Source organism: Cyprinodon variegatus, unplaced genomic scaffold (genome assembly GCF_000732505.1).
Source record: "Cyprinodon variegatus isolate N-32 unplaced genomic scaffold, C_variegatus-1.0 Scaffold1070, whole genome shotgun sequence".
NCBI lineage: Eukaryota > Metazoa > Chordata > Actinopteri > Cyprinodontiformes > Cyprinodontidae > Cyprinodon > Cyprinodon variegatus.
The window spans coordinates 114535-134902 of record NW_015151523.1 but is presented as its reverse complement, the minus strand read 5'-3'; the positions used below and the strand labels follow the sequence as shown (position 1 = coordinate 134902).

At 38.8% G+C, this 20368-nt stretch overlaps 1 protein-coding gene across 2 annotated transcripts; it reads right to left on the bottom strand.

The window, feature by feature from the left end:
• Positions 1–1218: 1218 nt before the first annotated feature.
• LOC107101257 (synapsin-1-like) lies at positions 1219–18367 on the bottom strand. Of its 2 annotated transcripts, none has more exons than XM_015400103.1 (14): positions 18124–18367; positions 17434–17915; positions 15791–15848; positions 13603–13694; positions 13360–13516; positions 13185–13274; positions 10902–10964; positions 10666–10808; positions 10494–10568; positions 10305–10407; positions 9749–9898; positions 8421–8490; positions 7819–8308; positions 1219–5438 (listed from the first exon to the last, which is right to left on the bottom strand). In XM_015400103.1, exons 2-14 carry the CDS (start codon positions 17763–17765, stop codon positions 5303–5305), a joined length of 1959 nt encoding a protein of 652 aa, XP_015255589.1. In that variant the 5' UTR covers positions 17766–17915; positions 18124–18367; the 3' UTR covers positions 1219–5302. The 2 variants fall into 2 exon arrangements, with proteins under 2 accessions (XP_015255589.1, XP_015255590.1); XM_015400104.1 differs by having other exon boundaries at positions 1219–5400; positions 18124–18366.
• Between the last annotated feature and the right edge of the window lie 2001 nt (positions 18368–20368).

Sequence of the window (20368 nt, the reverse complement as noted above, 5' to 3'; positions counted from 1 at the left end):
TCTTTTTACCTTAAGTTTGGATGTTCTCCCCATGAATGCGTTGCTTCTCTCCAGGTATTAGAGGTTCCTCCAACAGTCAGACTGATACCCTGTCCAGGGTGCAGGATGTAACTCACTTGTGGCCAATGACCCCCAGGGGGAGACAGCTTCCAGACTGTTTTAGTTTGAATAGAATAGAATATCCTTTACTGTCCCATAGTTCACGGAACCATACAGATAAACATAAAAGTAAGAAAAATGCAAAACATAAACATAGGAGACTGTATGGTTTAGGAAGATCTACACCAATAAATAATGTAATATACTTAAATAAAAAAAGCAACTTGGTATGGTGATAAGTGTGCTAGCATGCACCCTATGCATCTTTAACTTTTAAAATGGGAAATAACAGCAGTGGTGTAAACTCTCATTGAGTTTGTTTGGAACAATGATGGTTATAAAATGCCAAAAAATGTTGGAAAGAGGGATCTACAATAATGCTCCTTTCTGCATTTTAGGTGCTGTAGTCTGTCCCTGAAGGAGTATGCGGTGGGAGACATTTCCAAGATGTTTCCATTTTTATAAGAGTATTTTAGTCTCCCACTACCTGCATTATGCATTGGGTTGAGAACCCGTCCTATAGTGCTTTGTTACCCTCAATGCTCATCTTACTGTTTCCTAGAGCTGCAGACATTCATGCTGCAACAAACTACATTATATAGCAGATTCCAATACATGGTCAAAAAGGTCTTACATATTCTTTTCAGTTTTCCGTTTGTATAATGTGCTCCTTGTTTTCAACAATAATGGAGCAAAATTCACTCCATAGCTGATAAGGCAAAGATACTTCACCAAATACCTCAGGTAACAGCATAAGCTTCATAATCTTCACCATTACAGCGATCTTGTGTTGTTGGAGGTTCGTTCAGCCTGGGTTACTTTTCCACATCATGGAAACCCTGTGCATATGGTCAGTTATACAAATTTTCTGATTTATATGTAATAATTACCCTCTTATTATTAGTTTCTTTACTGTGGAGTTGATAACATGTTCTTTTGAAGATGATTATTAGTGGTCCACCAGCTCCTTGCTCAGCTTTTGCATAAATAACCAAAAAATAACCCACCACAAAGAAGATGTCAGTATTTGGTCATAGACTTTATTGGGTACGTCCATGTTTTAATATCATATGTATTTTTTCACATCATATAGCTATATTGCATATAACATCTATTTTCTTTTTACACTTAATTTAATCCACCATGAATTATACGATGCATCATCTTGTCTGTAATGACGAGAAAACCTCAGAAGTTTGCACTTGTTCACATTTAGGGTGTAACGATTTAAATATGGCAGGCATCGGCTGACTGTTTTCACCCGTTCACATGTTTGTTATGATTTTATATTCCCACAATGATTATACAGTGCAATAGGTAAACAATAAAACCATCTGTATGAAAAGAACAGAAAAAGTACATTCACAGTCAAATATAGCCACAGGAAAATAATAAAAACGCTGAATATCTAAAACCTAAACAAAACAAAACTTCTTTTGCATTACCGCCTCCGCTCATTCTGTCCATCTGGCATGTTTTATGTCTCAGAATGGCAAGGAGGCCTCCAAGGGTGAATTTTTAAAAATAACCATCCATGCCAAACATGATGGCTTACTCTTACATATTGCTGATCTTGCTGATAGACGGCGATAAATCAGATAACAATATGTGCAGATGCTGTGAAATTTAAAAATGATACCCTGAATCAATTAATGCATAACATTGCAAGCCCCATTATGTAAAAAAAACCTCACAGATCTTACAAAAGCAATGCCAAAAACAAGAAAAATAGCCATCTAAACACTTCAAAAATAAAAACTGGAGAAATTGCCGGCACACCTAACATCAACAAGCACGAATAGCGGCGGGGGGGAGAACAGGTGGTAATCTGCTTTGCTTAGAGCTCTTCACAGCACATCTATTTGGTTTAGACATTCGAATGTTTATGCACCGTTGAGCACAAGGGGTCACTGTGGCAACATGAACAGACCAATAAGCATAGGCATTGTGGAGAACATTCTGCAGGGGAACCACTTTTTATTCATATTCTTCAGTTTCTATCACTCAGTTCTTCACCAACTGCAAATCACTATTTTTGGAAGACATGCTTAGCGTCTAGAAACAGAATTGGTTTTCCCAAACAACTTGGATTTCCATAGTGATTAGAGAAAGCGTGTAAGAACTTCTGCAGAGAAATATCCTGCATTAGATGGTTTCACTTTTATTATCGTATAGATGAGTCTCATAATATGTAAGCAACATTCCTTGGCTAAGTATGCTCCTATGAAAGAATAGGAAGCAGTGTTGGAAGCAGCTGTTGAGATTTACAAAAACAGATACAAGTTTTGAGTGACATTTTAAACCTGAACCCTTTTAATCAGTCAGATTTATTGTAATACATGTTTAGAGTGTTCCTCTCTGCCAGACCTGCCAATGCAGCTCCCCTCTGCAGCTCAGGTCAGAGTGAGAATAGTGAGCTGTTCCTGTATTAAGTGCCCCAATAAATAAACCTGATGCAAACTTTATACATTTGTGCACGACATTGTTTTCAAGTAAAATTTTTGCTGTATATGTGTGCAAAAGTATCCATAATAACAAAACATTTCACTTTGGGGCGGGGGGAAAGCATGCACGTCCCTCATCATCTGTCAACAGCCACATTATGCCTGAAAATGGAAGACCCTCAGCCACACACAAGAGTCACAATCAAGTGGACATCCCTGAGACCGCTCCATTTGATCTAACGCTCTTGTCTGTGTAAGGCTTGCTTTTCTTTTTTTTCTTTTTTTTTTTTTTTTTAAGGTGGAGAGCATTTCATTCATGTGTAGCAAAAACGAATGGAAGAAAAGGGAGAGTGACGACACACTCACGACACCTATAAAGCTACTTTTACTGACTAATCCACTACATGTAACGACACAGTTACAAGCCGCAAAATGATATGCCGGAAACTGCAACAGGTGTCTCCTATCGACATGCAGCTAAGACATCACCGTGAGCAGTCAAAACGGCTCGAACACATCTATAGTGTTTGCTAACGCCGTGGGGAGCAGTGGAAGGAGACTGTACAATCATTATTGAGACAGATGGTGTTGGGACAGTTAGTTTTTCAAGTGGTAAATTCTCACAATATTAAGACTGCATCTCCATCCGTTCTTATATGTGTTTCTGCTTAAACCCTCAATCGATTAAATATACTTTACATCAAAAACATTTAGCTACATGCTGTTGATTGAGTCCTAAAACACAAGTAATAAGACGAACATGAGTGCATGATACAGCAACTTTTTAGGGGGTTGTGGAAATGTGGCAGGGGATCACAAAATGAGGACCTGCCAAGGGTATGGAAATCTGCAAATGGCCCCAGAAATCCAAGCAAATAAGAAAAACAATAATGCTTGCCTTATAAATTGCAAAACACACCATGGTAACCAGAGGTAAAAACAATATATTTGTTATAAATGCCATTTATATTGCAGTTATTCCCTTTTTTAACTGACAATTATGCATTGATCGGATTCCCTGTTGCTTTGCAGGTCTAAAGGGAAAAGATTCTTTAACATAACGTTTTAAAATACATTACCAGCACACATACTGTACATACATTTTCTGAGTTCTATTCCTGTAGTTTTTCACAGGCCTCTTATCCTAATCAACCAGTTTTGATTTTTGCTACTTTCGACTTTTGTGACTGCATTAATACTGGATAACACTAAAATCTGAAACCTAAATGAAAGCATTCAATGCAACAAGTATGCAGTCAAAAAGGCAAAACATAATTCAACTTATCAATAGCAATGTGACAGCTAAGCCTGGTTTTGTGTAAGGGTTTCAAGATACGATAGCCCTGATAGAAATACAATGGTTTCATAGTAGCACCATATTGACAGAAATATATGCCAATATATGAAATAGTAAAAAGTATCATTCCAGGGGAGGAAAAGATACAACAAAGCATTGATTATTGTAATTATAAAAGTGTAAAAAGTATAAGAGTGACCAGCAGAAGGTTGCGGTAGCGGAGAATTTGATAAGGTGGGATATGGTGCTACTTCGAAAAATCACTAAAAAACTCAATTACTCTCTGGCATCTTAGCAAAAAGATATATATATATATATAGAGAGAGAGATGTTGAATTTTTGTGATTCCTTTACTTTGACTTTCTTTGTACCTTGATCTTTGTATGAAACCCTATCTGCTCTATATTCTAGCTCTATATTCTAGGAGACGTGTCAAGATCCTGAATAAACGTGCAGAGACTCTCTTATGCCATCTGTAGTCTCCTTCCCAAATAAGAGGAAGAGTTTCTTTTCATTCATTGTGTTTCAAATGTTATTCCTAACACTATCTTTATGCCACCGTGATACATTTAATCTTTAATCTCATGCTGTTTTACTATTATTTTTAAGGTATTTAATTTTAGGATTTTATTTCATGTTTTGTCAGCTTGTACAGTCCATATACATCTGGGTGTAAGTATTGGTTTATCTAACACTTCAAACAACCTTTAAAGCAATAATAACGGCAGATGTCTTTGTTAACCCTGCGTAGCTCGTCCCCTCCGCTGCACCACTGCCACACCTAATAATATTTCTGTTGGCTTCCCAGCTTAGAAGAAATAAAATAAAACTACTTTTTAATGTTGCTTTAGCGAATTTACTCTTAGGTTAAGTTGCTACATCGTTTTAATCCCCACCTACCCACCATTTCTTGTGTATTGTCAAACGGTTCTTTTTAGGAAAAGGAAATGTTGTTTTTGAATAAGTTGGAATAGTTCTAAGGAAAACAGGGTTTTACTGAAGAGAGGAAAAAAAGCTCAACTATTTTCCCAATAACATTTGTACAGTCCTTTAGTTTTTTTTTTAACCACAAACACCACGACGGATTTACAGCACCGACAAACGAGGAAGCAGGATTGTGTGTTGCTTTGTTTCTGATTTTAGGTAATGACTGTTGCATGCAAATACACAGACATTTGTGAGGTTTGATCTGATGACTCAGTTAAGCTTTAAGCCAGGCAAGAAATGTTTGAAACATCACATCACCCGTCTCTACTCTACCTTTTGTTCACTCTAATAGATATTGTCTGTTTGGGAAATGGATGTCAGGTGTGTGTGCTTTCATGTCACACTCATAAAGCGGTGATACTGTTGGTCCTTGCTCGTTTCCGGGGAGGTGGAGATGGGTGTCCATCAGGTTGCCTGTGCGTTTTTTTTCTCTCAGCCGGAGGAAGAAAGAGGGGTGGGAGGATCTGATGCCAGCTCAGTCTGAGAAGAGACTGGCAAAAGATTTGCGTAGATTGCGTATGGTTTCAGCCTTCACCTCGTCCTGGCTAAGGCTGGCTCGGGGCGCTGGGGTTTCTGGAATGTTGAAGGTATTGGTAAGAGACTGGGATTTGCTAAAAAGAGAGGGAAATGGCAATAGAGGAGAAGGAAAGGCTATTAAAGTCATGCAGCAAACCAATGGAATGAGAAGACTGGAGTATAGAGAGGCTGAGAAAAACATGTATATAGAGAGAGAGGGATAAAGAGGAGGGGAGTCTCAGTAAAAAATGGAAAAAAATGGGTCATTCCTTCTCCTGAGTCATTCAGAATTACACTATCATTTCAAGTCAGCATTGACATGATATGAATAGTGAATGACGGCTTTTGGATGTGCAGTGAGGTGTTTCATCTGGAATTGATCATGAAAGTGTTTTACAGAATTGCAAACAAAAAGCAGAATCAAAAAAAGAGTGTCTAATTATTGTAACTTAAAGTAATCATCAATAATGTTAAGGTGAAAGTAAATTAAGGATGAAGCTTATATTAAAATTTTAGCTCAGCAAAGTAAAAAAAAAAGTTCACAATATTGATGTTGTCTTGGTTTAATTAAATCATGTAAACCTTCTAGACCTTTTAGAAAGTTTCTGACCGTTTCAGTGATTATTTTGAAACAGCAAATATTTCATTTTCTGAATTTTTGCCATGTGTCATAAAACCGTTTTTTGTGTCATTATTTTGCATAGGAAGCATTTCAGAAACAATCATTTCAATAATTAAAACATGTTGAGGCATAAAACAAAAGAGGCCCAAAGCAGCATTGAGGTTGTAAATCAGAATCTGAATATTGTAAATTTCCACTGGAAATTATGCCAGCATTGACAGCAAACAGGATGTTTTCCTTTGACTTTAGGGTTCAAGGTAGCTGCTACTTAGATTGAAAGTGAGTAAAACTTTATACTTGGACTTTTAATAGTTTCTTCTTATTTATGTAACACATAGTTAGTACGACATTTCTGTGTTTATAGGACAAAATGTTTAAAATGTCTTAATAAGCACAAAATCGGCAAAGCAAAGTTTTACTATCATTGTTTTGCAATAATGGTGCTAATAGTGGCCATTATTGGCCAAATGTGCAAATAAAGAATAGAGACCTTCTTTAAAATGTCATGGTTAGTTGAAAAATTCAAAACGGCTTTAAAACAAGACAGACTTTTAGCAATTAAATGTGACTTTAACTTTAACTGTAATGAAGGCTATGCTGTGAGCCTGAAAGTTTTTCCTTACTTTAAAAACAACTGGTGAAATTAACTGATATCGATTCAGAGAAAACGTCACTCGGATTTCTCAGTATAAATTCCCAAAGTAAATTCACAAACTATCATACAGCTGCCACTTTGCTTTATAACAGGGAATTAAGCTTCAATTCTGTTATCTTATTCACTGTGTTTCTTACTAATACAAAAAAATTACTTTTTTGCTTGTTTTTTAGATGAATACCTACTTCCTGATATTAACTTTAGCCACCTTTAAAAATTACAATGGGGTTTTTAGAGTCTACTTTTCAGCGTAGGATTAGACTAATTTAGGCAACTGTTGTGTAGAATAATGTTTTACCAGCTAAATATTAAGTTATTAACTTAATAATGGCAGGAAGTGTGAGGGGAATGTGGCATACTAGTTAGGGCATTGTGCTTGGAATTCTGAGGTTTTAAGTTCAAGCCCAACTCCAACGGACTGATGCTTTGGGTCCCTGAGCAAGACCCTTAACCCCACACTGCTCCCTGGGCACCGCACAATGCCGGCACACTGTTCAGCCATGTTTTTTTCCCAAATACGGCATCGCCTTTTCTTTTTAGGCAATTGCACAAATTGCCAAGGCAGCACGTTTTACTCTAGTGAGCTTCATATTTAACAGGAGGCATCGACACTTCCATTTTTTTTTACTCGTTTGGCTTCCGGATAGACGAGTCTGAGTAGCTCCATCTCACTACAGCGCTCAGTCCAACGTGGTTTTTAGACGTACGGTGTGAGTAGATAGATCGCGTCAGAGTGTCGGGTCGCACAGTGTGAGAACATAACATCGTGAGCTGTGAACTTTTAAAATCTGCAGTTTCGTCGTACAATGTGAGCTGTAGCTGTGTGCAACGATTGAAAATATTGCACAGTGTATGCCTGGCTTATATGTCCCTGAGGACACTGGTTTAAAACCATCCTAGTTTTTTTGTAGCTTTTCCCGCCTGGTTTATTGATTCTCAATCTCACCAGGCGATTTTAATGTTATGTTTTATTTTGTAACACTGCTGTTGTAAGAATGACAAATGTCAGAACCACTACAACATGCACATTCATGTTTGGTTGTTTGTGAGCAGACTGTTTAACGTGTGGCATGCATGTCTCAGTGCAGGCAAAGCTTAGGGTTTAACATTCAGTGGGTGTCGGTTTTGAGACTGAAAAAGTAAAAATGAGATGAAACTGATCCAGTTGTGTTTTGCATTCTCATGGATAGCTGCTTACTTTAGCTGTGGAGAACCGCCCATAGCTGGGCTGTCCTGACTGGGCTTCTGTGGGGGCTGTGGCTTTTGCTGCAGAGGGGGGCGTCCTCCTGGGCCGCCCTGACCTTGAGCGGCAGGCCTTGGCTGTGTTGTGGTTGGTGGCCCGGGGCGGCTCGGCTGGGCCTTCTGTGATCCTCCCTGTGACTGCTGTCTAGGGAGTGGGGCAGGTTTTTGTTGCTGCCCGCCTGCAGGTTTCTGGCCAGGACCCCCACCAGAAGGTTTCTGCTGCTGGGAGACTGACTGCTGCCTTTGAGTTTGAGGGGAGCCTCCCTGGCTTCGCTGAGGAGCGCCCTGACCTGGAGCTCGGGTTTGGGCTGAGGGGCCTTGGCTAGCCTTGGTCTGGGAAGTGGGCTCTGCAGCGCCCAGGCCGGCAGCAGAAGGCTGAGTTGGTGCAGGAGGTTGGCCTTGAGGCTGGGGGCGCTGCTGCGTAGGAGGACTTTGTTGGGGACCACCTATATGACACAAAATAGGCCATTAATAGTGTTCATATTCTGAGGTACTATTTAGGTTTAGATGTTTAAAAGAAAAAAAAATTATAAATATCATAAGATTATAATAAATTACCCTGAGGGGAGGGGCGCTGTTGAGTCTGTGGTACTCTTGGCTGTGAGACAGGCTGAGGAGAAACTGCTTTCTGCAAATCAAACAAACGACAAACAAACGACCCATCAAAATGTCTAAATATATACATTATAGAAAGGCTATAACATATAATATAATATGGATATAATCATTACCTTCTTAATTTGTGAACCTATATTCCATATTAAGAACGTGTTCAGTGGAAGGAGCCATGACTCAGTTAGGAATTAGCTTTTTTGTCCAAATATTTTACTAGGAACAAAGCTAAAATGGGTCATGCATTATTATTTTCACACCCTTTAGTTCTATTCTTATATTCTTTACAAAATGACCTCACACCTATAGAGTCTCGCTGTTTGTAATTCAAATAGAGAAGAAATACTGATGTTTTGCAAAGGCCACAGAGGTTTGGATGACAGGATCTTAAAGAATGAAAAACTGTCATTATTATTTTCTAGATGTGTAAAAGCGGCCGTTCTATTAAATGATGGAAACATCATATAATCATGTAATTCTTTTTACTGTAAAAGGCAGGGTTGTGGCACATTTTCCTCTGCAGTGAACAGGAGGCTGGTCAGTTAATAAAAAATGGATGAAGGTAAACACAGAACAATCCTGGAAGAAAACCCGATGAGAGCCACCATTTTTACAATCCATATGGTAAGTAAGTAAATGCACTGTAGGTTGGTTAATTTGGGCACATTTTTTAAATATTTTTGTTCATTTCTTTTATTTTGATTTAAAGTTTTAATTTAATGTCAAGCTTTTTTACTTAAATTACCAATAACTGCTGTTTGTAGGGATGTTAAAACTCTGTTCATTGTTTTCTTGATGATCTATATTTTTGTCAAAAACAAAGAAAAGAGGTTAACAATGGAGGTTTTGTAGGAAACCTAAGATTTCAGCCTTCCGTTGTGTACCTCCAAGACTGATTGTAAAAATGGCGACGTCCTGCCCCGTGGTCCGATTTCGTGAAAATGGTTCAAAAAGACTTGCAACCGGGTCCCGTTTTGACCTTTCAGCAATGCATACACAATCCAATTTAACAACATTGTTATTTTTTCATGTAACATGATAAATTTGAAGAAGTTAAGGGATATTAATGGTTTTAAGTCAGTAAAGGGTGGCTTTAAGATTGCAGAGCTTAATTTTCACCTAACCATGATTTAACATACTGCAGAATGAGGTCTCCTACAGCCAAACACACACCGCCATACCTGTTCTCTACGTTTTCCATTAAAAAAAAAGAGATACATATAAAATGATTAAAGGAAAGTAGCAGAATGAGGTTGAGCCTGCGGTCTACGCACCTGTGCTGGCTGTCCTGCTGCAGCCCGGACTGAGGAAGAACTGGGAGTACGTGGAATAGTCTCCTGCATTTTTGAAACCACTAGTTCTGCAATCTGAACTCGATCCTCATCCTGTTGGTCCCCAATCAGTGGCATCGAACAGTCATCAACCTAAAATGAAACGGCATAGATAAACTAATACTAAAAATATGATACTTGATCTCATTTGCCCCCTGGCTGTGCTTATTTAGAGGAAACACAGAAATAGCATTGCCTCAGAAAAGCACAAGGGGCTCAGCCATTTATTTGTGCCCCAAGGCTTTTTGTAGAGCAACCTTTGATATTAAACACTAGCATTCAGCAGCAGCACATTCACACAGATGTTTTTACTGTTTTAAAACATAAAAAAATTAAAAGAGAATTTTTTTTTTGTTATAATATTGTTTAATTTTACTTAAAGGTCCATTTCAACTGCCTAATTAAGCCTTAAAGGAAAGAAAAACAACAACAAAATGATAAACAAAATGCTGATAAAAACAAATGCTATAATCAATGCAATCATACTGCAATAAAGTACCTCTATAATATAGTCCTTTCCATCTTTACCATGCAGAGCCTCCACAGCACAGATATCTAACCCTCCAAAGATATCTGCGCATGAATCCACCCATAATTTATACCTGCAACCACATGTTAAATAGGAATGCTGTTATCCTGCAAAGACATATTCTTTTTGCATTTTATTAGCATACGGCTACGTCCTTACTTGTCTGACATGGCCACCTGCTCAAGCATTGAAGAACCAGTGTTTGTTTTCCAGTTGCCAGAAATGGAGGTCCTCCTGGTAAACACAGTAGTTGTTTTATGATTCATTCTCATTGAGGTGAGTGAGAGTAAATTCTGAAATGCTTTGGCTTAAACAAAGGAAACTGACTCACATATAAGCCTTGTAGTTGTTACCGATCTTCTGGATGCGGACGTCATACTTTGCATCAATGAAAGGCTCGGATGTGGCATAAGTCTTGGTCAGCGCCACAACGCTAGCGATATCTTGAAAGTCATATTGATTGTCCACTTTCACCTAGTTATCAGAGTTCAAAACATACATTAGATGGCACTTATAAGCCCTGTGAATAATATATTCTAAATTCGAAATAAGCCCTGATCAGTCTACCTTTCCCATTCCTGAGTGAGCATGGCCCATCTTCACAACGACAGGGAACCGAGGGGCGCTGATCTGCAAAATAAACCATTATAAGAAGAACAAAATCTAGAACTTTAAAGCCATTTAAACATTTTTTTTTACAATTAAAAAACTGTGTTAGTTAATGGCTTGCAGTCCTAATCTGTTCCACATTGGTTCATAATAGAGAAAACAATAGAAATGAAGCTTAGGGTTAAAATATAAACTACATCCACTGGTTCCTTTATTATGTACACTTTACCTCATTGGACTCTCCTTTGTCTTTAGAACTGCCTTAATTCCCTAGTGATTTATTCAATAAAATGCTGAAAACTGTCCTCTGAGATTTTGGTCCATGTTGACATGAGGACATCAAGCAGTCACTCCAGATTTCCAGGCTAAACATCATTGATATGAATCTTTTAAATGTTTCCATCATCCCATCCGTGCTACACTGAACTGTCATCTGGTGACAGGAGATCGTTGAAGTATAACGATCTGAGCGTTGGTCACAAATGGATGGAAAATATCAGCAGCAATAATCAAGTTAGGCTTTTGTTAGAATTATGCCTAACTGTCCAAAATAACAGTACGGTGTTCATTATTTTAGCACGAAATTGGACCTAAAATCAAAACATTTAAGACGAGACAGCATTTTTCAGATCTGTCTTTTCTCTGTTTGGAGGCAGTTTTGCTCCAGAATTGCTCTGATCAAGAAGAAGAAAAAAGCACAGATAAGGTAATCTCTGATTGTTTCCACCAATCACCATTGATGCTATGCTGTCATCCTCTCACTAAATAAACACCTTATTTTTCTTTTAGTTAGACTCAAAAAAATGCTGAATTCTATCCTTTTTGAGCCTATTTTCTTCTACTACAATTCAAATACGCTGCACTAACATAACTTTTTTCAGTCTTTAGTATGCTGGAACCTAGAAAGCATTCTTACTGAAAGAGAACTTGTCGAGGACAAACCATGTGAAGACCGGCAGTTGTAAACATGCAGAGGTTTAGGATGGGGTCACTCCTACATGATCCAATCTAAAAATTTAACTGTAGAACTGTAAAAACCATTTCCAAAGGTTTGTTTTGAAAGCATCAGTTTGCTGCTATGGGTGGTAGGAGTGGCATCCGACGTGGCCTTCTACCGCTCTAGCCGTTTCACCTCCAGGTTCAATGTGTTGTTTTCTCCGATGGAATTCCACCAGCCATGGTTGTAATGAGCTCCTCTTGTCTTTGTACCATCTAAAACTGTTTGCCTGTTTACTTTTGACTTGTGTCACAAACTAGACCTTTTCATCAACTAAACCGTAGGTCCCTGGATGTCCTTACATTTTCAGATTGTCTGCTATAAACACAGGAGATGGTTGTGCAAGGAAATCAAAGCAGGTCAGTTTGAGCATCCAAAAGTCTTGTTCTAACTGCTAAATGCAGTGAATGGGTGCCAGGGGATTGACTGATTTGAAATTTTTGTTAACAAACAATTGATGAGATGTACTTTTAAAAAAATGTTTAGCAGTTATTTGCAGACCGATCAACCAAATCTTCAATTATTCGTGAAACGACATGCAGCAGAACTCACAGTCTGAGTGTTATAGAATGGTTTAATAACAGCGGTCTGGGAATAGAAGTAATAGCTCATGTTTTAAGAGTGTCTGCTGCTCTTTTATTTTGTATATAGAGAAATGTACTTAGTAAGAGTAATGAGGCAACAAAACAGGAAAAACGCCAAGAGGGGATAACATTTCTGCACGCCACTATATAATATTTTGTCTGGGAGATTTCAAGTGGGATTTAAAAGAAGCTTTCCTTTGATTTTATTGCTTTTCAACAGATTTTAAAGAAAACAGTATTATTCTTTTTTTTTTTATAGTAAATCATTTGTAATGATTAAAACATCAATTGTTTCAGGAAAATGAGAGAGACACAGTCCTTCTAATGACCTGAAAGCCAGCCCAGTTCTGTCAGCCTTGGACTGCAGGGGTCGGCTGCAGATGACTGCTCTGCAGCAGCAATATCAGTGCAATGCTCCTGACAATGACTCGGCAACCCAATTATCAGAAACTCTGCCTCTGCAAGCAAGACACCAAAACTATATAAACAAGCATCGCAAAGTTAGACTGACCTAAGCTGCTATTTTAATCCAAACATGAATTAAACCTGAATATGTGACCTATTATGAGCCCATTATTAAATTCTTCAAAAAAATATTTCTTGATCCCAAAAAGAAATTAAATAGTGTTAAATATATGGAGTAGATTTCAAAGAACTCACCATTTCCTTATGATTTGGATAATAAACCTGCTCAATCAGTGGGAACTCATCTGGGCCCAGCTGCTTGTGGAGTCTTGACATCTGAGCAAACTAAGGGAGAATTTCACCTTCAGATGCCGCTCTAGCTGACTATAGATCTGGGATCTGTTTGCTGTGGCTTGAAAAGACTACTTACCACCCATGGTTTGTCACAGAAGTTATAGACAGAGTGAAGAGTGTTAACACTTGGCAGTCCGGCATACTGCAGTCCAATCACCATGTTGCGATGGTCTCCATTCCTGTCCATGCTGAAAGCGTGCTGTCTGATCAGCACAAAGTCTGGCTTAAATGACCTGTTACAAAAGACACAAGGAAATTATTAAAACACTGAACATCACAAGACGAGCAGCTTGGTACCCCCCAACTATAAAGGACTTACTTAGTAACCTTGTGCCCATTCCTGATGGCATCAAGGTCGACGTTGTAGGTGCCATTGGCATTGGCCACCAGGTTGATCTCTGAGAATTCTGCCTGTAATGAAAGACATCGAAGTGAAACTCTCCTAAACTATCTGAAATTACATGATCAAGGTAGATGAACATAAATATTAGCTCAACACTTAGCCAGGAAGACTAATTACCAGATTTTAGTTATTGAAACTTTTTTTTAAATCTCATACACTGCAAGAATATTACATTTTTTCCCCATTTTGTCACATTACAACTGCTCAAGTCAGTTATCAGTCAGTTATAGAATAACAAAAAGAAGCACATAAGAAATCGAGAAAAGATTACATTTATATCTTGTATTTTACAAACCAAAATCTGAGATCTGGAATACATGAGTGAATAAATACTGTTGTGAAGACCAAAAAACACAGCAGACAGGTCAGATCACTGACTCCTGTTTAGTGCATCCTAAGAACAAGGAAACACACATCTGCAAAATTATCAAAAGACCCCATGTTAACCTTGGCAGAGCTGTAGAAATCAACAAATAAGGTAGGATAATACAATGATGGTACAGCTATGTCAAGTCTTTCTGGAATAGAGGGAAGAAAAATTATTTGTTTTAATAAGGAAGCTCTTGTTTCACATCCAGTGAGCTCTGTAATATGGCAAACATATGGAAAAAGGACCCGATCAGAAAAGAGCTTTATGTAACTTTTTGGCATATTTACAAAACTCATTGTGTGAAAACAAGCTAACACAACACATCAACCTGAACACGACATGCCTGCAATGGCACATGATGATGGCTGCATTATGCTAAGGGTATGGGTTCTTCAGCAGCAATAGGAGAGTAGGTCAAAGTAGGACAGAAGATGAAAATACAGAAAAATAATTGGAGAAAACCTGCAAGTGGCTGCATATTTTCTTTAACATGGAAAGCTTTGCTTTGTATTTTCAGACCACCCTATCAAATTATATCTTTTTAAGGGGGATAATAATTTGTAGAATGTTGCTGCACATATTTAAAGTGAGGGATTACTGCAAAGTCTATAATAAGGAGCAAAATGTTTACCATCAGTGGACAAGTATTGTTGTCAGTGATTGCTGCAAACTCAGTAAATCGATGCAGTCGTCTGGGTTTCCTTATATAGACAACCTTTTACTTTATTAATAGAATAGAAAAAAATGACTTGGATAGAATGGTCAAAGTCCAGACCTCACATACAGATGATAATCTAGGCCTGAAGATTGATCTTTAAAAAAACTCTCTAGTCTTATCTGAATAAAAATTTACAAAATATGAAACGTCAATCTCTATAAATGTAAAGCTGTTGGAGACGTTCCCACCCAGATTTGGTATAGGCATCTCTATAGGCATCAATAGCTCATTCTAGAGGGCAACTGAAAGCAAATTCTTTGTTTCTTTGTTGGTTTTCTTCTTTTTTTCACTTTCAATTATCACATAAAATCCAAATAAAGTATGTTTGTAGCGTAACAAAATGCAAAAAGTTCTGGGTTAGGGTAGGAACCTTATGTCAGAGTTAAGAGAAAAAGGGACCAAAATACACACGGCTAAAAATGCCTGAAGCAGAGAAGATCACCATGAAAACATTTGGGGAGTTTTCTGCTCATAGCAGCTATAAATAAGCCTTTAAACTGTACCCAGAAACACTATCGGGCAACATAATTCTGCTCCAAATTAGAGAAAAATGACTCCCGATTGATCACTGGGCCACAATAACTGGTGAGTTACTGGTTCGGTCAACGACTTTTTATTACTAGTTGTTCAAATAAAGAAGAATTTTTCTGAACATTGAAGCAGTGGTGAGTATTGCTCTTACGCAAAAGTGAAACAGACCCTGAGAGATTTATTATTCCAGCCTCTCTGTGAACACGGCAGCTCATTAATAATGCTGGAGCTTTTATCTGCCAAGAGCAACAAACTATACACTAGGAGGCCTATTTCTGTTTTGACATACAAAGATCAGAGGCGGCATCATTTATCAGGAAACACAAACCCGTTTTGATCTCATGAAAAAAAGCAAGCATCTATTTCATTGAAGAAACCATCGAATAATATGCAGAAGTTCTTAAATCGTGATCACGTGTGTTTTAATTTATTTTGTAGGTTTTTTTCTCCTGCAGAAGTAAAAGCGAACAGGGTGTAAAACCTACCTGTTCTACCTTGATGTCAAATTCACCGTGGATCTTTCTTCCTCTAAAGACCTTCACCCTGAATGAGGGGAAAAAAAGGAGGTGAATCATAGGAAACAGTTCAAGTATTCCGATATTTAACAGATGGTAATTCCTCCAGCTCAAGCAGGACATTTTGAAATTGAGCAAATTTGTCTTTAACACATTTAAACTGGTGACACTTTGAATTGGAACTGAGAGTTCAGCTTCAGTTTGTCAAAAAAAAACTAAAATTTAAATGTGATAGTGACTCATTTTGACTGTGGAGTCACACATAAGGTGTCATTCCATTTGGGAAAATAGCATTTCACAAAGCCCAGCAAAAACATTTACACATATTGCTAAATTGCAAACACAAACTTTAATCTACTTTGCTGGGATTTTATCTACAATCGACACAAAGGAGTGGATAATTGTGAATTTAAGGTAACACAATGCATGTTTTGTTTTATAAATCAAGAAGCTGAAAAGTATGGCATGCATCTGCATCCAGCCTTCCTGAGCTAATAATAAAAACACTTTTTATTCTAATCCCATATGCATTTTTGTTTTTATCTAAAACATGTATATACCTTGATCTAAGCAGCTCTGGATGTATGTTTAGGGTTGTTGTGCTGAACATCCATCCCAGTCTCAAGAGTCTTGCAGCTTTGAACAGGTTTTCCTCTCGGGACTGTTGCATACATACCTCCAAAAGGTTTCACTTCATCTAACCAGAGCATGTGTCCACTCATACTTTGTGTGCAACTCAAAATATTTTTCTAGCTTCTTTTCTTTTAGTGCTTACCCCCTTTTACCCCTTAAAGTTTGCATTTTTACACAGTGGGATTGTTTGTAAAGTGACTATGATGTAATCGACGGAAAACCAAAGCCAAATTGCTTGTTTTTGCACAAAGATCCTGCAGATTAAAGTTGATTATCTTCTTTTCTCATTGCCACTCATCCGTAAAATGGCTCCTAGCAGTAGAATATGACTAATAGTTTCCCCATCAAAAAGATTCCTACACCTGAGCTCTGCAGCTTCTTTTGAAGTAGTATGGGCCTCTTGGCAGGTTCTGTGATTAATGCTCCTCTCACCAGATAACCGTGTTTAGGTGGTATTTTTTTTCAAAACTCTTTTTTATTTTGGACTACGGATTTCTCCCTTATTAGTTTGATGTGCTCTTTGTTATTTATTAGCTACTGTTCTCATTTGCACAATTGGAGAAGCAGTCACTTTAATTATTAGGGGACTTTTGAAGACATCTTGTTGAATTGGACTTTATTTAGGGGTATTAGGGTAAAAAGGGATTAATACAAATGCACATACCCTGTGGATGTGAAAAAAGTATCTGATTCTGTCCATTTCTCGGTTATGTGTAAATAAAATGCACTGGAGATTGCTGATGTAAATAAGAATTGGTTCAAGGGGATTGAAGTCTGTCTGCATTTGATGATGCAGAGCTTTTTGTGCGTGCACGATGCAGCTTTGTCATTGTGAACATAAGGTGCATTTATCAGCATCACCTGCATCCTGTGACCTTCCAGTTTTAATGCACCTGCAACCCAAAGTGGGTCTGGTCTGCATGGCACACATTCCCTGTCTAGACGGGCCGCTGCGCCGCAGATCCGCGCTCCAGCCTTACCAGTCAGTCTGCTGGTCGTCGATAACCAGGAGGATCTTGCCGTGACTGGAGACGCCAGCCCGATCCGCCGCCTCGGATAGAGTTGCCGCTGCAGCGGCTGTGGTCTGTTTGACAGCGTTGGATAAGGAGGAGAAGAAACCGGAGCCCCCACCTGCAGCCTGCTGCTGCTGCTGCTGCTGCTGCTGGGCCGGGGGCTGGCGCCTCTCCGCCGGCCCGGGCGACACTGCGGGGCTTTGCTGCGGCGGCTCAGGGCGTTGGAGGTCGCCCATGTAGCCATTGGGCAGATTGGACATGAAATTGCTGTCCGAGAGGCGGCGACGCAGGTAATTCATGATGGAGATTTGATCAAATGACGGAGAAACGGGGTCCAAAAAAAAAAAAAAAAAAAAAAATCCCACCTAGAGATTCAGAACTTGGTGTTCGGTGACAAAAATAAATGTCTGGACTAGTTTCCCATCAGCAGAAACAGGAACCAACGTCACCTAAAGGGAATAAAGTCGAGTTTTATTAATTGGATAATAATTTTAATAAAAAAATCAACATAGTAGGGAATCGTGACTGGTAAAGCAAAGAAATGGAGCCTTGCAGATTTGCAAATGAAATATGCCTAATTTAAATCCCTCGTTCAAATGATGTTCTCATAATAAATGTGTGTAATTTAAATAGACATCAAGGTATTTCTGGACCTACCTTGGAATGTGTCCAAACTGATCCGCCCCAAGGATGAGGCGATGGTTTCCTACTGATCGGTCCCAGGAAAAGCCTTCCCACAGGTAACGGGCATGTTCTCTGGGCGCAGGGCCAGGCCGTGCATCCGATCTTAAACCGGAGAAATAAATTCAGGATAAAGTCCTTCCAGCATCCCCTGCTTCCATTCAAGACCCTGTTTTTTCCGTCTGCCCTGCGTCACTCCCAGTCATCCTGAGGGAGAGGAGGCTGGGCGGTTGTCAAGGTAACGCAGGCTCCAGGAGCTCATTTCCGGGGCTGTTTAAAAAAATAAAGCCAAGCTATCAAAAAATATACACATTTTACCTAATTTTATGAATCAGATTGCACTTAAAATTACAACAGTTTCCATAGGAACGTGATTACTTATTCACTCTAGATTATTTATAACAAATCCATTTATAACTCATCTCCTGATTGGTCCAGTTAATTAAGCAGGACATTAACAGACTTCCTGTGTCATGGTATTGATGCGCTTTTGACGGAGCAAAGTGATGGGTAATGAGGGTGGTGCTGATGAGAGGAGAGGGTCGTAGATCTCTGACACACATCAGTCAGCTGATGCTGGTAGATTCATAGGGATCCCGCAGGGGCCAACAAAACACCATCCATTCATTGGCCTGTGAAGAAGAAGAAGCTTTTGATTTTCTATTTAATCAATTTTTAGAGATGTGCCATCTGTTGGTGATGAACACAGACTCTCCCCCTCAGCCACCACCCCCTCCTGGGAGTGCTATATGTTCTATCATGGAAACTGCACAGTGATCATAAGGGAAACAGGCACTCCCTCTGCGTTTCTCTCCTGAATTATTAACACCTTAGAGAATCAATGTAGAGCTTGTTCTCTGCTCATAAGAGAAAAAAAAATGCTGTTTGTTTATGCATTGGTTTGTTGACTTGTGAATCCTAACTAGTCCATCACATGGGCGTATCCATAGTGACCAGATGGGGGCTTCTTATAATTTTAGGCTGACACATTAAACCAAAATTGATAAATGCCCTACAGGTTTTAGTTACAGATATTGCAAAGTTAACATTTTTAAGTAGCTCTTAAAAAGGGCAAAATGTTTAATCTTTATTCTGTTTGTCTTTATTATTATCTTTATTATTATTATGTTCTGAGCAAAGAACAAGTTTTGTAAATGGAAATTTGAAAACAAAATATATAATCCAGAAATAAAACCTTAAAATCTTTCTAAATCAAAAAAAAGTTTCTACTGTTTCCTACTATTTTCTTTCATATCTTATTTTTTCAAAATTATCTTTTTCAGATTGAGTGTTACAACATGCTGTTTTTTCATACTGCATTTTACAGATCCCATTCTTTTTATTTCTGTGGTTTGGATCTCCTCTGGAGTAGAAGTATGTGTGTGTGTAGCTGTGGAATGGCTTTGTGGCATGAAATGAATAGACATGAAATGTAGCACAAACTTAAATATATTTGAAGAAAAAGGTAAAAGAATATACTTTTTAATATAGAGGAGGAAAATGAATTTCATTCATTCTGGTCGATGTCTACATCGCGCCGCATGCAAACGTGCAGGACGCACAGCGCACGCTCGGTGATCAGATACTGAGTGTGGAGCGGAGCAACCCGGACTCCTTAGTTATTGTCCTTGGTGACTTTGATAAAGGTAACCTCAGTCATGATCTTCCTAAATACAGACAGTTTATTAAATGTCCGACCAGAGAGGGTAACATTCTGGATCACTGTTACACCACCATCAGGGATGCTTATCATGCTGTCCCCCGTGCTGCACTGGGCCAATCAGACCACGTCATGGTCCACCTGATTCCTGCTTACAGACAGAAACTAAAGCTCTGCAAACCTGTGGTGAGGAAATCAAAGAGTTGGACCAGTGAGGCTGTGGAGGATCTTCAGGCGTGTTTGGGTTCTACTGACTGGGACGTCTTCAGGGCTGCTACCAACAGTCTGGATGAGTTCACAGAGGCTGTGACATCATACATCAGCTTCTGTGAGGACTGCTGTATTCCAACACGAACCAGGGTGAATTACAATAATGATAAACCCTGGTTCACTGGCAAGCTCAGAAGACTAAGATTGGACAAGGAAGAGGCCTTCAGGAGCGGAGATAAATGCAGATTCAAAGATGCAAAACCCAAGTTTAGCAAGGGCTGCCGGAGCTTTAAACGACTGTACTCTTAGAAGATGCAAAACCATCTTTCTGCCAACGACTCTGCCTCGGTC

Excerpts from the sequence above, each read along its gene's own strand:
- LOC107101257 (XM_015400103.1), bottom strand. The coding sequence starts at position 17,765 with ATGAATTACCTGCGTCGCCGCCTCTCGGACAGCAATTTCATGTCCAAT. Across the intron at positions 10,809-10,901 it reads CTCACTCAGGAATGGGAAAG|GTGAAAGTGGACAATCAATA; the intron begins GTAGACTGATCA and ends TCTGATAACTAG. Across the intron at positions 8,309-8,420 it reads ACAGCGCCCCTCCCCTCAGG|GTGGTCCCCAACAAAGTCCT; the intron begins GTAATTTATTAT and ends TGTGTCATATAG.